The 12,508-nt window shown below is 38.1% G+C and overlaps 2 protein-coding genes across 2 annotated transcripts; both read left to right on the forward strand.

Annotated features, from left to right (window-relative positions):
* The first annotated feature begins 1,997 nt into the window (after positions 1-1,997).
* LOC117303590 (agrin-like) lies at positions 1,998-7,612 on the forward strand. Its single transcript, XM_033787794.1, has 6 exons — positions 1,998-2,319; positions 2,818-2,917; positions 3,682-3,831; positions 4,762-4,914; positions 5,857-5,970; positions 6,688-7,612. Exons 1-6 carry the CDS (start codon positions 2,260-2,262, stop codon positions 6,792-6,794), a joined length of 684 nt encoding a protein of 227 aa, XP_033643685.1. The 5' UTR covers positions 1,998-2,259; the 3' UTR covers positions 6,795-7,612.
* A 953-nt stretch (positions 7,613-8,565) lies between these two features.
* On the forward strand, positions 8,566-12,171 carry LOC117303876 (WW domain binding protein 1-like). The gene is made up of 4 exons (XM_033788278.1): positions 8,566-8,923; positions 10,178-10,271; positions 10,628-10,923; positions 11,881-12,171. The coding sequence occupies exons 1-4, from the start codon at positions 8,852-8,854 to the stop codon at positions 11,932-11,934; spliced, it is 516 nt and encodes a 171-aa protein (XP_033644169.1). The 5' UTR covers positions 8,566-8,851; the 3' UTR covers positions 11,935-12,171.
* The last annotated feature ends 337 nt before the right edge of the window (positions 12,172-12,508 follow it).

Raw genomic sequence — 12,508 nt, forward strand, 5'->3', positions numbered from 1 at the left:
ACTTTTCTCATTGGTGTGATTCAATAACTTGAATTTTTAATCGGGTCTGAGCAGGATTGTTTTGGACAGTGCCTAAACATCGCTATAAGGGAATGATTTGTGCACTTTTCGTAATTGCTCCAAATATTATGAATGATCTTAAAAAGCACTACGGAGCTGTTGGCATTATAAAATATCGTTAGAATTAATTTAATAACGAAACCCTTTGAAATGAGACAAGTGTAGTTTAAAAAGAAGGTGATGTTAGTGTTCGAAAGGCGTCGTGCGGGCATGAAGCCTTTTCTCATGCATCTGATCGCACAAAATTTGCTTCGATGATCATTAATATCCTGAATTTGAGCATGTTTGTTAAGGATTTGAAACTTTGAATGATGGTATTACGATATGGAAAGGTTTGCGGTAACACCATGTGATGACTATCTCTAATGAGTTACATTACAAACCTGTTACCGCAAACCTTTCCATAATATTATGTTTGTTAGTTTGCAATGCATCATGTCGGATACACCAAGTGAGGCTATACCGTCTGTGACAAAAATTACCAAGCGTTTATAACATCCTAAGAAATGATATAATCCCAACACTTTTCGGCGCCGAGTCTGATGACAATTTATAGAACTCATTATTAAAATACATTGACAGAATTACTTTGTTAGTTTACCCTTTGCAGTGCTGGGAATGTGAGCGAGGGCAAATTATATTGTGATTGAAACTACTAGTTGTTGACGCAAAATGTCATGACATTAAGATTCTTAGATATTACTTGAAGGTTCTCTTCGTGTGGGGGAAGGAACTCCGGGAAGCCTTTCAAAAAGAAAATTCAGGTTTTTGAAAAAAGATGCCCTTGTATTGTAATTATTTACAGTGCCCTGGGAAATTAAATTGGGACATTTCGTAACTTGATAAAAATCAGTTCAACCTTCTACAACGTAATATGAAATTCAGGTATTTTGCAACCATTATAGTTTGGTACAATTAATTTCATTAGCTTTCTTCTTCTTCTTCTTCTTCTTCTTCTTCTTCTTCTTCTTCTTCTTCTTTTTCCTTTGTGTTGTGTTTCCGTTATCTTGTTATCAATAAGACACGCATTGTTTTGTTCACAGAGTTGTGGGATAGGGACTGTGTTGTTATAGTCCTATTGTTCGCCTATGGAGAATTTCTAAATAATTGGGGTCTGGGATCATTGAACCATTGAGGATGTATTTTTCTTCCTCCATGGTTGAACTTTTTGCCAACAGCTCATATAGTTTGATTGTGTACATGACTCTCCATAGACCTTTATTAAACAACCGGGAACCCCTTTCTTTAGGTCCCTGGTCTTAATAAGGAAACCTCTAACCATACAGACACACACGATGGTATTTTAAACTTCATATACAATACTCACCATCCTTTGTCCTCACCACTTTACTCCTAAAATTCGATTGGCTATAATTTCCCGTTTTTCTGGATCCCTTCCCTTTCCTTTGCTCTCCCTGTTACTTTAAATAATTATGTATGCCTCGTAAGAAGCTGGTTTGGATCGAAAGCCAAGGCCATCTTCCCTACTAAAAAAAAATGTAGGCTATCATTGTTATTATTATTTTTTTTAGGGGCGGGGCATTTATTTTCTGATGGGCATGTTGCAGGAATTCAGTGCTGGACAGAACTAACTCATTGTGTATCAACCTTTTGGCGTGTGCTTCTGGATGTAAAATGTCTAATTCCTGAATATAAAAATGTTATGAACATTAACGAGGCGGAGTCAGTAAACACTTTTTAAAACCTACTAGCCTACACTACAACACAGAAGGCCTACATGTATTTTGTAAAACGAGCCAAAACGTAAAAAGCAAATTAATAGCCTAAAGTGTACATACCGCCCTCTCGTGTCAGCGTCTGATAACATCGTAATCGTTCTCAGTAAAAAGAAGCAACAAACTTAAAGTCGATCCCAGGTTCACAAACCATGTGTACGGTTGCAGGTTGGTGGGAACCGGACACAAACACGCCAATGGCGATTTCTGGTGTTGAGTCATTTCCGTGTTTGTTGTTTTGGCCTTCAGTCTTGTGTGACGTAGAATTAGAAGTGCTTTTTATTCGTCATTTTCCCTACTTGAGAGTAGAGAGACAATGACAAAGTTCAGTAAAAGTTGAGTTCAAACTTCATCGCCAAGAATTAGAGTTGAGATTCCTAGAGTATTTGAGTACAGAATCGGGCAGTAAGACTTGAGAGAAAGAGTAAAATTTAGGAGTTTTGTTTTCGTGTCGTTTGTGAACATGACTCTCCAGCAGAATTTCAGTGTGTTGTTGTGTGCCATTTTCGTTGTTGTGCCTTTGGTAAGTCAAGTGAATTTTCACTCTTCTATTTTTGTAAGGATACTAAACATGCTAAATAAAAGTCAATTGAATAAAGGCCTACTAGTATTATTACTAATAATAACTATATAAATAAATAAAGTATACAAAAAATATTCCTTTTTTTTGTAAAAAAATGAATGAAAAAGTGGTGGCAAGATTCAGATTTTATGGTGGATACAGAAAGTTTTCCAAAAGAGCAAACATTCCCTTTTCCTTCCCACACACAGTGCCTTTCCTTTTTGAACATTCAATTGTGCAAGAAGAAGAAATAATAGATTTAAAAACAAAATTATACCTATTTTAACGTATTTCCTTTGTCTTGTTGTCATTTTTATCGCAGATAAAATCTTGTTTTCCCATTTCCTTTATGTTCACCTTTTTCCATTGCTTCTTTCAAGATGTTACACTCTTCGTTCTGAAAAGATCTTTGTTGTTTTTTATAAAGTTAGTTTGACTTTCTGATTTTTCTTTCTGTAGGTCTGTGCGGCTAATGGTCGATTCAATGCTGCGAAACGAAAGACACATGACTTGTGGAATGACCAGACCACACAGGAGCAAAGACCAGTTAACAAGAGAGGTATTCGATCTACATCATACAGTTCTCATCATTCAGTTTCAGTTGGTTTAGACGAGCTTTCCGTCAAGGGAACTTGGCAAACTCCCACAAGGGGATATAAACACCAAGCTGGCAACAGACAATCTCTCTCATACAAAAATTGGTTTAAAGTCGCGATAACGTAACCCTCCTCCCGGCGGCTGGCGGGAGGAGGGTTACGTTATCGCAACTAAAAGCCTGTAAGCACAACAATTTGCTTAGCATGAAATTTCTTCCTTGATAAAAACAGGATTACCAAGCAAATTTCCACATGATTTTCAAGATAAGCAAACAACAGCTGAATGTCAGTAACGAGCAATTAAATGCAAAAAAAATTAAAATTTGGTTGGAAATCTTGTTTTTATCAAGGAATAAATTTTATACTAACCAAATTTGTGTGCTTACAGGCTTTATGAAATTGGGCCCTGAATCTCCGTTTCAGATTTCTTTGCCAGCAATAACTGCAAGCAATGAGTATGAGTCAAGTATGCCTTTATTCCCTGCAGGCCTGATACTTCACGGAGGCGACTACATGGATTACCTCCGTGCCCCCTGGTCAATGCCTTGGTGCCCTTGAAATGCCTTGGTGCCCTCCAGTGGAAATTTACCTTACAGGGTGGCTTTTACCGAGGAGATAATGCCTTGGTGCCCTTGCCATTCTAAAAATTGAGCATACAGGGCCTGTCTCTGATTTTTGTACTTTGTCCTAAAACAAAATATTTATTTTCTTCTGATATCTCTTGCAGCAAACAAGCAGAATGCTTGCCCTAAAGAAGATTCACCCTACGGGAGTTGTGAGAAGAGTTGTTCTGGTGATAGCGACTGTGACGGCGCTTTGAAGTGTTGCTCACATGGTCCAGAGGGCTGCGGAACACAATGCAAGGAAACTGTTAAAGGTGGGAGTCATTTTGATAATTGAACTGTCACAAAATTCATTTTAAAAGGCACTGTGACACCTTTGCTAATTGTCAAAGACCAGTCTTCTCAATTGGTGTGTCCCAACATATATGCATAGAATAACACTGTGAAGTTGCAAGAGGATAATGAAAGAAAACACCCTTGATGCACTAATTTGTGTGCTTTGAGATGCCTAAAAAAGGCTTTGACAGACCAGTAGTCTGTTAATATTTGAGTGAGAAATTACCTCTTTCTCAAAAAGTACGTTACTCCAGAGGGAGCCTTTTCTCACAATGTTTTATACTACTAACAGCTCTCAATTGCTCACTACCAAATAAGTTTTATGCTAACAATTATTTTTGAGTCCCAAAAATTACTTGTAGTATCCAGTGTCTTTAATGAATGATTTAACCATTTATATTGTACACATCCAAGGGAACATCTATAAGTAAAAAAAAAAGGAATGTTCAGAAAGTTCTAATATTATTAGTTTTGATATACAAGGACTGTCGGACACCGAATTGTTAAAAACACTAACGTGCTTATTCAATCACGTAGGACTGCTCCCTATTCTTCAGCACAGTAATGCTGTTTTAACAGAGTGTTGTGGTTGTCCAATGTTGGCGTATGCACTATTTACATTTTGTAAGGGCCAGGCTGGGTTTACAGCATCCTAGAGCCAACCAGAGGTCGTAGGACTCTTATCGGCCTTTTTTTTTTAGATATGGCGGACACAGTGCTACAACACTTAAGGTTTGAGTAAATTTGTGTGTATTCACCCAGACCAAACAGTAGGCTCCTATCACGTCCGTCAGACCTCAAAAAGGCTGGCAGGGCAATCCGATGTGGAATGCTGAGATTGATGGCGCATAAACTGCTATAAAGGGTAGATGGTTCCAGATCTTAGCTTTTTTTCTGTTTACCCACAGAGACCATGTGTGATATCCCTTGCCCGAGGAACATTGACAGAGTATGTGGAAGTGACGGAGTGACGTACAGCAACGAGTGCATGTTGTATTATACCACATGCACCAGAAACCAAAATTTCATTAGAATGAAGGCCGGGGGGCCATGCCAAATGGGTGAGTTTTGTAATAACAAGTACTTTGTCTAAAAGGTTTGCGTACGTTTTGGACCAAACGTCCACAGATTTACATTAAACTTACATGGTTTAAAGATAACGAAGGTTGAAAGCTTGCTTTTAATAAAAAATATATCGAACTGTGGTGCTTTAGTTTTTGAGAAACGAGTTAGTATACATTATACAATCAAACCAGCATGTGAATTTTTCATTTCAAAAGGTGGTCTCGTTTTTTGAGAGATCGCCGAAAATCCAAAGCGAAAAATAACCAGGCAGGAAGAACAATCCCACAACTGGACACTATTGGTAGGCCTAATTGTCAAAGACCAGTTTTCTCACTTGGTGTATCTCAACATATGCACAAAATAATGAACCTGTGAAAATTTGAGCTCAATTGGTCGTCAAAGTTACTTCTTTCTGGAAACTACATTACTTTAGAGGGAGCTGTTTCTCACAATGTTTTATACCATCAACAGCTCCCCATTACTCGTTACCAAGTTAGGTTTTATGCTAATTGATATATTGAGTGATTACCAATAGTGTCGACTTCCATTAAAGGGTCTGTGTAACTTTTTAGGACAAAAACACAATGTCCACAGATTTACACTAAACTTAGACAGTTTGAAGATAATGATAGTAGAAAGCTTCCCTAAAAATATTACGTGCTGAAGTTTTTGGGAAATGAGTAAAAAAATGTCATGAAAAAAATCTTTGTCTCATGAGACGAAAATTATTTTAATCATTTACACACGTATTTTCATGACATTGTTGTACTCATTTCTCAAAAACTACAGCACCTCAGTAAGTAATATTTGAAGGGAAGCTTTCCACTATCATTGTTATCAAACCCTGTAAGTTTAATGTAAATCTATGGACATTTTGAAAAAGTACCCAAATCCTTTAGGAGTGATTCCCAAATATATTACCCTTCCCTTCTATACAGAGGCTCCTTGTCATGAAGAATTGAAGAAATACACACATCCCCGGATTGGACAAATGATTCCGCAGTGCAGCAGTGATGGATACTATAAACCTATGCAGTGTTGGGGATCTACTGGTAAGTTGCTCTCATCACCATCATTCATCATCCTTCATCTTTATTATAATAATAGTTTGGGGGCTCATCATCCTTACTCGCAGCTAAGAGGGAATACTGCTCTCGCGAGATCACTGCTCTTGCGCAAAGCTGCTGGCTGCCGACTACCCCCTCATGAGACTGCCGGCCAGTAGTCTCGCGGGAGTGGTGTCTTAGGAATCTGAGTAGCAATACTGTCGGTTCGTATTCTTCCGGCATGAACATTCGCTTCATTCATTGTATTGCTACTACGGTTATTATATAGGAATTAAAAGAATGGAACGATTGCAAAAAATAAAGTATGCTTTGTCCTTTAAAGGCTCTGAACACGTTTTGTAATTGTCAAAGACCAGTATTCTCACTTGGTATATCTCAACATATGCATAAAATAACAAGCCTGTGAATATTTGGACTCAATTGGCCATTGAAGTTGCAAGAAAATGATGGGAACACCCTAGCGTGCTTTAAGATAGGAATAAAAGGCTTCTGACCAGAAGTCTTTTATTATTATAGTGAGAAATTACCTCTTTCTCAAAAACTATGCTACTTCAGAGGAAGTTGTTTCTCACAATGTTTTATACTATCAACAGCTCTCCGTTGCTCGTTACCAAGTAAGGTTTTATGTTAATACATATTTGTAGTAATTACCAAACGTGTACAGTGACTTTAATGTCATTTTTTCCTTATTGAATTTTGCAGGGAGTTGTTGGTGTACAACAAGACATGGACATCCTATCGACATGCCCGAAGGAACTTCGATTCTCTCTGATGAAGATTGTCTTGACTTTCTTAAAGATGCTGAATAAATACGGACATTTCAACGAGATAAACCGATCGACTTTCCCCATTACTTGATGCTGGAAAAAAAGTTTTTCAAAGCAAAGATTAATATATTACCAAAGACAAATGGACTCTGTTGAAAGAATGTGTATGGTCTCAACTCATAGACTTGTGTGTGTGTCTCAATATGCTTTTGTACCTTTTTCAGACTGTGAATGTACTTTAATGATTGTTTTCATTATTTATCGATGAATAATCTGGTCATTGAGTTTAATGTTATAGTAGGAATTCATAAGGGTAAATTAGTTGTGGTTTATATAAAGTTTAATAAATCATTCAAAGTTTGTTTATTTACCATGTGTCAGCCAAGTTAGTATGAACTGGGCCATATTTCATAGAGCTGCCTAACACAAAAAGCAGCCAAGCACAACAAAATTATGCTTACCAGACTGGGGTTACCAGCCAAAATATCAAGTCACATACATGTACATACATATGTACACTTGGTGACTGTCAGTATTTTGGTCATTTCTGCTAAGCAGAAATTCTTTTAAGCAGAAATTCTTTTAAGCAACATTTTCTGCTCGAGCAGCTACAATGAAGTATGACATGGCAATGGCACTATGCAACAAAAAACACCAAAGCAATACAAGTATTTCCAAAATTAACAAGTTTAGTGAAACTTCATATTATTTTGGTTTGTCCCTGACCCAGATTTATAATTACTTTGTACTTAAATCCTGTTATGTTGTTGAAGGTGGTTGGGGCACCACAGTTGAGAGTGTCATGGCCGAGTGGTTAAGAGCATCGAATTCAAGTTCGGGTGCAGTCGCCAAAGTGTGGGTTCAAATCCCGGTCGTGACACTTGTGTCCTTGAGCAATAAGCAATACTTTACTATAATTGCTTCTCTTCACCCAGGATAAATGGGTACCTGCAAGGGTAGAGGTTGATATTGTGTATGAAAAGCCACACGCGCCTGGCAGGCAGCTCAGGGCTGTTTACTACCCAGGGAGCTGAGAAAAATTACGGGGATGTTATTGGCCCTATGACCAGGGCACTAGTGTAAAGCGCTATATAAGAATTTGTTATTATTCACTCTGCTGTGGTCTCTGCTAATCTCTGCGAATGTCCGGCCCAGATCGATGATCCCTACCCAAACACCACTTGCTTAATTTCATCTTGGTATTATGGTTTTACACACTGTCATATATATATTTATTTAAATTATCAAGTTATGGGAATACAGTTATTTGGTTATTGCTTATCTACCTTTTCATCTGTAGTTTAACAGTATTGTTTTGTGCGATATTTTCGTTGTACCTGAAATAAATATTTTGCTCACAAACATTTTGGCAAGCTTTCCTTTTAGTGCTGTTCCGATTTGACTAAGTATTGTCGTCTACTTAATCACAACTTCTTGATTTTCGCAATTCATAATCATAGATGTTTTCAAACCAATGGTTGTATGAGAAAGATTGGCTGTTACCAGCTCGGTCTTTATATCCCCTTGTGGGAGTCACCGAAGTCTTTTGCAGGAAGATCATCTAAGAAAACAAACAAACATTAAACCAATGTTTGAGTGAGAGAGATTAGCTGTTGACCGCTTGGTGTTTTTTATATACCCTTGTTGGAGCTTCGCCGAGTTCCTTTGATGAGAAGATCGCCTAAACGAATGCAACTCCCCCAGCACTCCCCCCCCCCTGCCACCCGCTTTAGTTACGCCCCGTTAGAAGGTAGTGTTCTCGAATGCAAAGAACAACAGAGGGCTCACTTCATTACGACGTCACTGCTGTGTATTCACTCGGGTCGAGTCGGTATTGTTATGTAAACAAAAACCACAAAGATTACGAGATTTGTCGATTTCATTGCACATTCACGACGTATGTCACGGGTTGACAAACTGCGAATGGGTAAAGCGAAACTAGCCGTCATCGTCAGCACTCCCCTTACAGGGAAGTTGTGAAGTCACATGAGCCAAGTGTTTACCAATACGCTAATAGAATACTATAGGTCGAAGGACAAAACGGGGTCAAAAGTAATTCGTGCACAACAATTCATTTGATAAAAAAGTTATAAAACAAAATGGCGTGGATAAAATCTGAAGTTCTCTTGTCGGTTTCTATCTGGGTTTTCAGTCTCGTCTGTTCTGCCACAGTAAGTTACAGTGTGTTTTGTTTGTTTGTTTTCCTTACTCGTCGTATGGTTTGTTCATTGGAGGATTCAGGTAAAACCATTCATGTGAAATTTAGCCTGTTTAATAGGGAGGGGTTTTGTGGAGGCAAATGAACCAAGGAAATCAAAACTAAATAATAGTGACAGTAAGTAGTGACGGCGCAGCAGGGAAACCACAATATTTGTTTCCTTGTGAACCAGGATATATTATGAGGATGTGTGAACTAAGTAATTCTACACATGGATTGCTTTACCATGGTCTGCTGAAACTCTGGATGTCAGACAACTCATCAGGAAATTGTCCGTATGGCGCCACCATTTTTTTCAATCGATAAGTTTATACTTTTTTAGTATCTAATTTACCTCAATGAGATATCCCTTTTTGTAAAAATTAGTGAAAAAATGGTGGCGTGATACCGAAAGCTATCTAACTCGGCCGTCCGACAACTCAACAGTTCAGACAGCTCAACCAAATTACCAATCGGAAAACTCGACCGTTTTGAAAACTTGACTGTTCGGAAAACTTGACTTTGACTTTTGAGACAACTCGACAGATAGCCAAGACAAGCCGACAGTTGAACGGTCGACCTTCGTTACTGACATGTTATACATGAATTACATGTAAATCCTAACCCTTACCCTAACCCACCCTCTCCCGGTCCTGTGCGCGCCCCATGCTGAGTCCCCCATCACAGCCATCCATCGACTTGTCTTGGTCCTCAGTCGAGTTTCCTGACAGTTGCAAAAAAGCGTCCGTCGAGTTGTACGAACTGTTTCATCCAAATAATTCTATGTATAATTTCTCTTCGGAAAAGTTTCCGTATGGCGCCACCACTTTTTCATTCGATATGAAATAATATAGTATCTAATTTACCTCAATGAGATATCCCTTTTTGTAAAAATGAGTGAAAAAGTGGTGGCGCCATACGGAAAGTTATCCTTCTCTTCTTCCAATATTTCATTCTACTGGCAGACATTTGTAACGACGGTACGTTTTGTGACTATTTAATATTGCTGCAGTGATATGGAGAGTACTGCACTTTAACATACCACTCAATCCTCCCTGAGTCCCTTCTCTTTTGTTTTCATCTCAAAGCGCATAGAGAGTTCTCTGTGATTGTGATATGCGCTCTACAAAAATGGTTCATTATTATTTTTATTAACTTTATTTCTCCGAGTTACCCCAAGTTAATATTTATGTTAATATTTTTCTTCTTCCAATATTCCACTCTACAGGCAGATATTTGTAGCGATGGTTCGTTTTGTGACTATTATTGCTGCAACGATAGGTACGGAGAACACTGCTGCTATAACGTGGCCTTCGCTTGGTGTAAGTAAAAAAAACAACCTTGTGAAGTCTTGTCTCGTAGGCGACAAACCAGGGGTCGATTGGGGTCGATTTCACAAAGAGTAAGGACTAGTCCTAACTCCTAACTTAGGATTAGTCTTAGGAGATATAAAAAAAAGAAAGGCTAGTCCTTAGTTAGGATAAGTAACCGTCAAAACTCGAGATAAGACTAGTTTAAACTTGTGTGAAAACTACCCCTGTGCATTTAAGAAGGAGACGGTTGTAAACATCACGTATACATCGACCCTTGTCTTAATGGTTTTACAGAATTTTGTTTTAATCTAGATTTCGAGCATTTTATGGTATTTACTGTACTGTCTTAATTGTTTTCATTTCAGGGTTTTGGTTTGTCTGGGGTTTCTTCATCCTTTTTGTCTTTCTGTCCTGCTGCGCCATCATCAGGCGTCGACAGATCAGGCGTCAACAACAAGTCATCGTTGTCCAACAAGAATATGCACCCACTGGCTACGGTACCGTGACCAACCCTCAGGGGCCACCGACCTACGTTCACCCTGGGTACCAACCCCAGGGGTACTCGCACCCACCACCGGGGCCAGCTCCCCAGTACCAACCCGTGGAGTCCGCCCAGCCCATCCAGCAAGCTCAAGCTTATCCCGAAAATAAACCCGACCAGGTAAATTATCTGATCATGTCCGATAGCACGTGGACAATTCACACGACAGTTTTTACTTTTGTCGTTTTCATTTTTCCGTTACTCTCCGTTTGGTTTCTGTATTCCCCGATACTGATGCTCTATTGTTTTCTCCTTTATATGATTGTATTCTATTGTGCGTCGTTACTCCTCACATGAAGATATTTCCACTTTTGCTTTTTCTTTTTTTAAAGGGTATTTTTGGTATTTTTAGCGGACGTTTCAAAGGACAGTAACTGTTTCACAGTGTATTCACAGTGTATTTTTCTACTGTGAAATTTTGTGCTTTCTTCATTGTAATTTGTATATTATGAGAGTACTATAACTCACATGGTGCAGTGCATCATATGGATGTATATTATGTATGTTCTCTAGAGCCAAGCTGTCATATTGAAAACTGCACAAAATATTTGTTTATTATGCCAGCAATGCAATACTTTGTGCATTTTAATTGTTTATGTGCATTCCTCGTGATATGTTGTGATATTATTGTTCCATATCTGTTCCAATTTATATTTTGTTCATGTTTAAAAATTCATTTGATATTCTTGTTTGCCTTTTGTTTTACTTCCACATTAACATTCTCTTCCCAGGTGAACCCTCTTTAATTGGAATAAAATATTACTTTTGTTTGCAGAATATTTTACTCTCTGAGGCATGCAGTAATCCTATTAGTAGGCTTAATGTATCAGTGTCTCTGTTAAAACTCTTCTTGTGTTTTTTTAATTCAAAAAGCAATCAGCCATTACTGTATTTTGTATGCTTATCATCAATTCTTGACTCCCTTCTCTCTTTTTTTTTTTTTTTTTTTAGAGTAGGCCTACATTTTTAATTGTGCCGTTGATCAACCCATGTCATTTTGTTGTATTATTAGTGTTTTTGTGTTGTGAGCTTTTGGTGATTACTTTCTGTTCTTTGTGTATTTGCATTTATGTTAAGGTGCCGCACAACCCGAATGAAAAGCCACCACCCTACAACCCTTACACCTCATAAAGGAAACATCAAGTACGTAGCTCAAAGAATGAGCTGCAAGTTGGCGACGTGGTAACTATAAATGGCAACACACACCTATCCAGAGCTGTCAACTGCAGAAATTTCACTAAACATAAATAAATCTACTGAAAGGAACTAATTCTAACGCCTCCCTGATTGTGGAAACTTTTTAAATGTTATGCTGTGTGAAATGTTTTAAAGCAGTGGACACTATTGGTAACTACTCAAAATAATTGCTAGAATAAAACCTTACTTGGTAACGAGTAATGGGGAGAGGTTGATGGTATAAAACATTGTGAGAAACGGCTCCCTCTAAAGAAATGTAGTTTTCAAGAAAGAAGTAATTTTCCTCGAAATTTGATTTCTAGACCTCGGGTTAAGAATTTGAGGTCACGAAATCAAGCATCTGAAAGCACACTTTCGTGTGACAAGGGTGTTTTTCTTTCATTATTATCTCGCAACTTCAACGACCAATTGAGCTCAAATTTTTCATAGGTTTGTGTTGAGATACACCAAGCAAGAAGACTAGTCTTTGACAATTTATTACCAATAGTGTCCAGTGTCTTTAAATATC

This window comes from Asterias rubens, chromosome 20 (genome assembly GCF_902459465.1).
Source record: "Asterias rubens chromosome 20, eAstRub1.3, whole genome shotgun sequence".
Classification (NCBI taxonomy): domain Eukaryota; kingdom Metazoa; phylum Echinodermata; class Asteroidea; order Forcipulatida; family Asteriidae; genus Asterias; species Asterias rubens.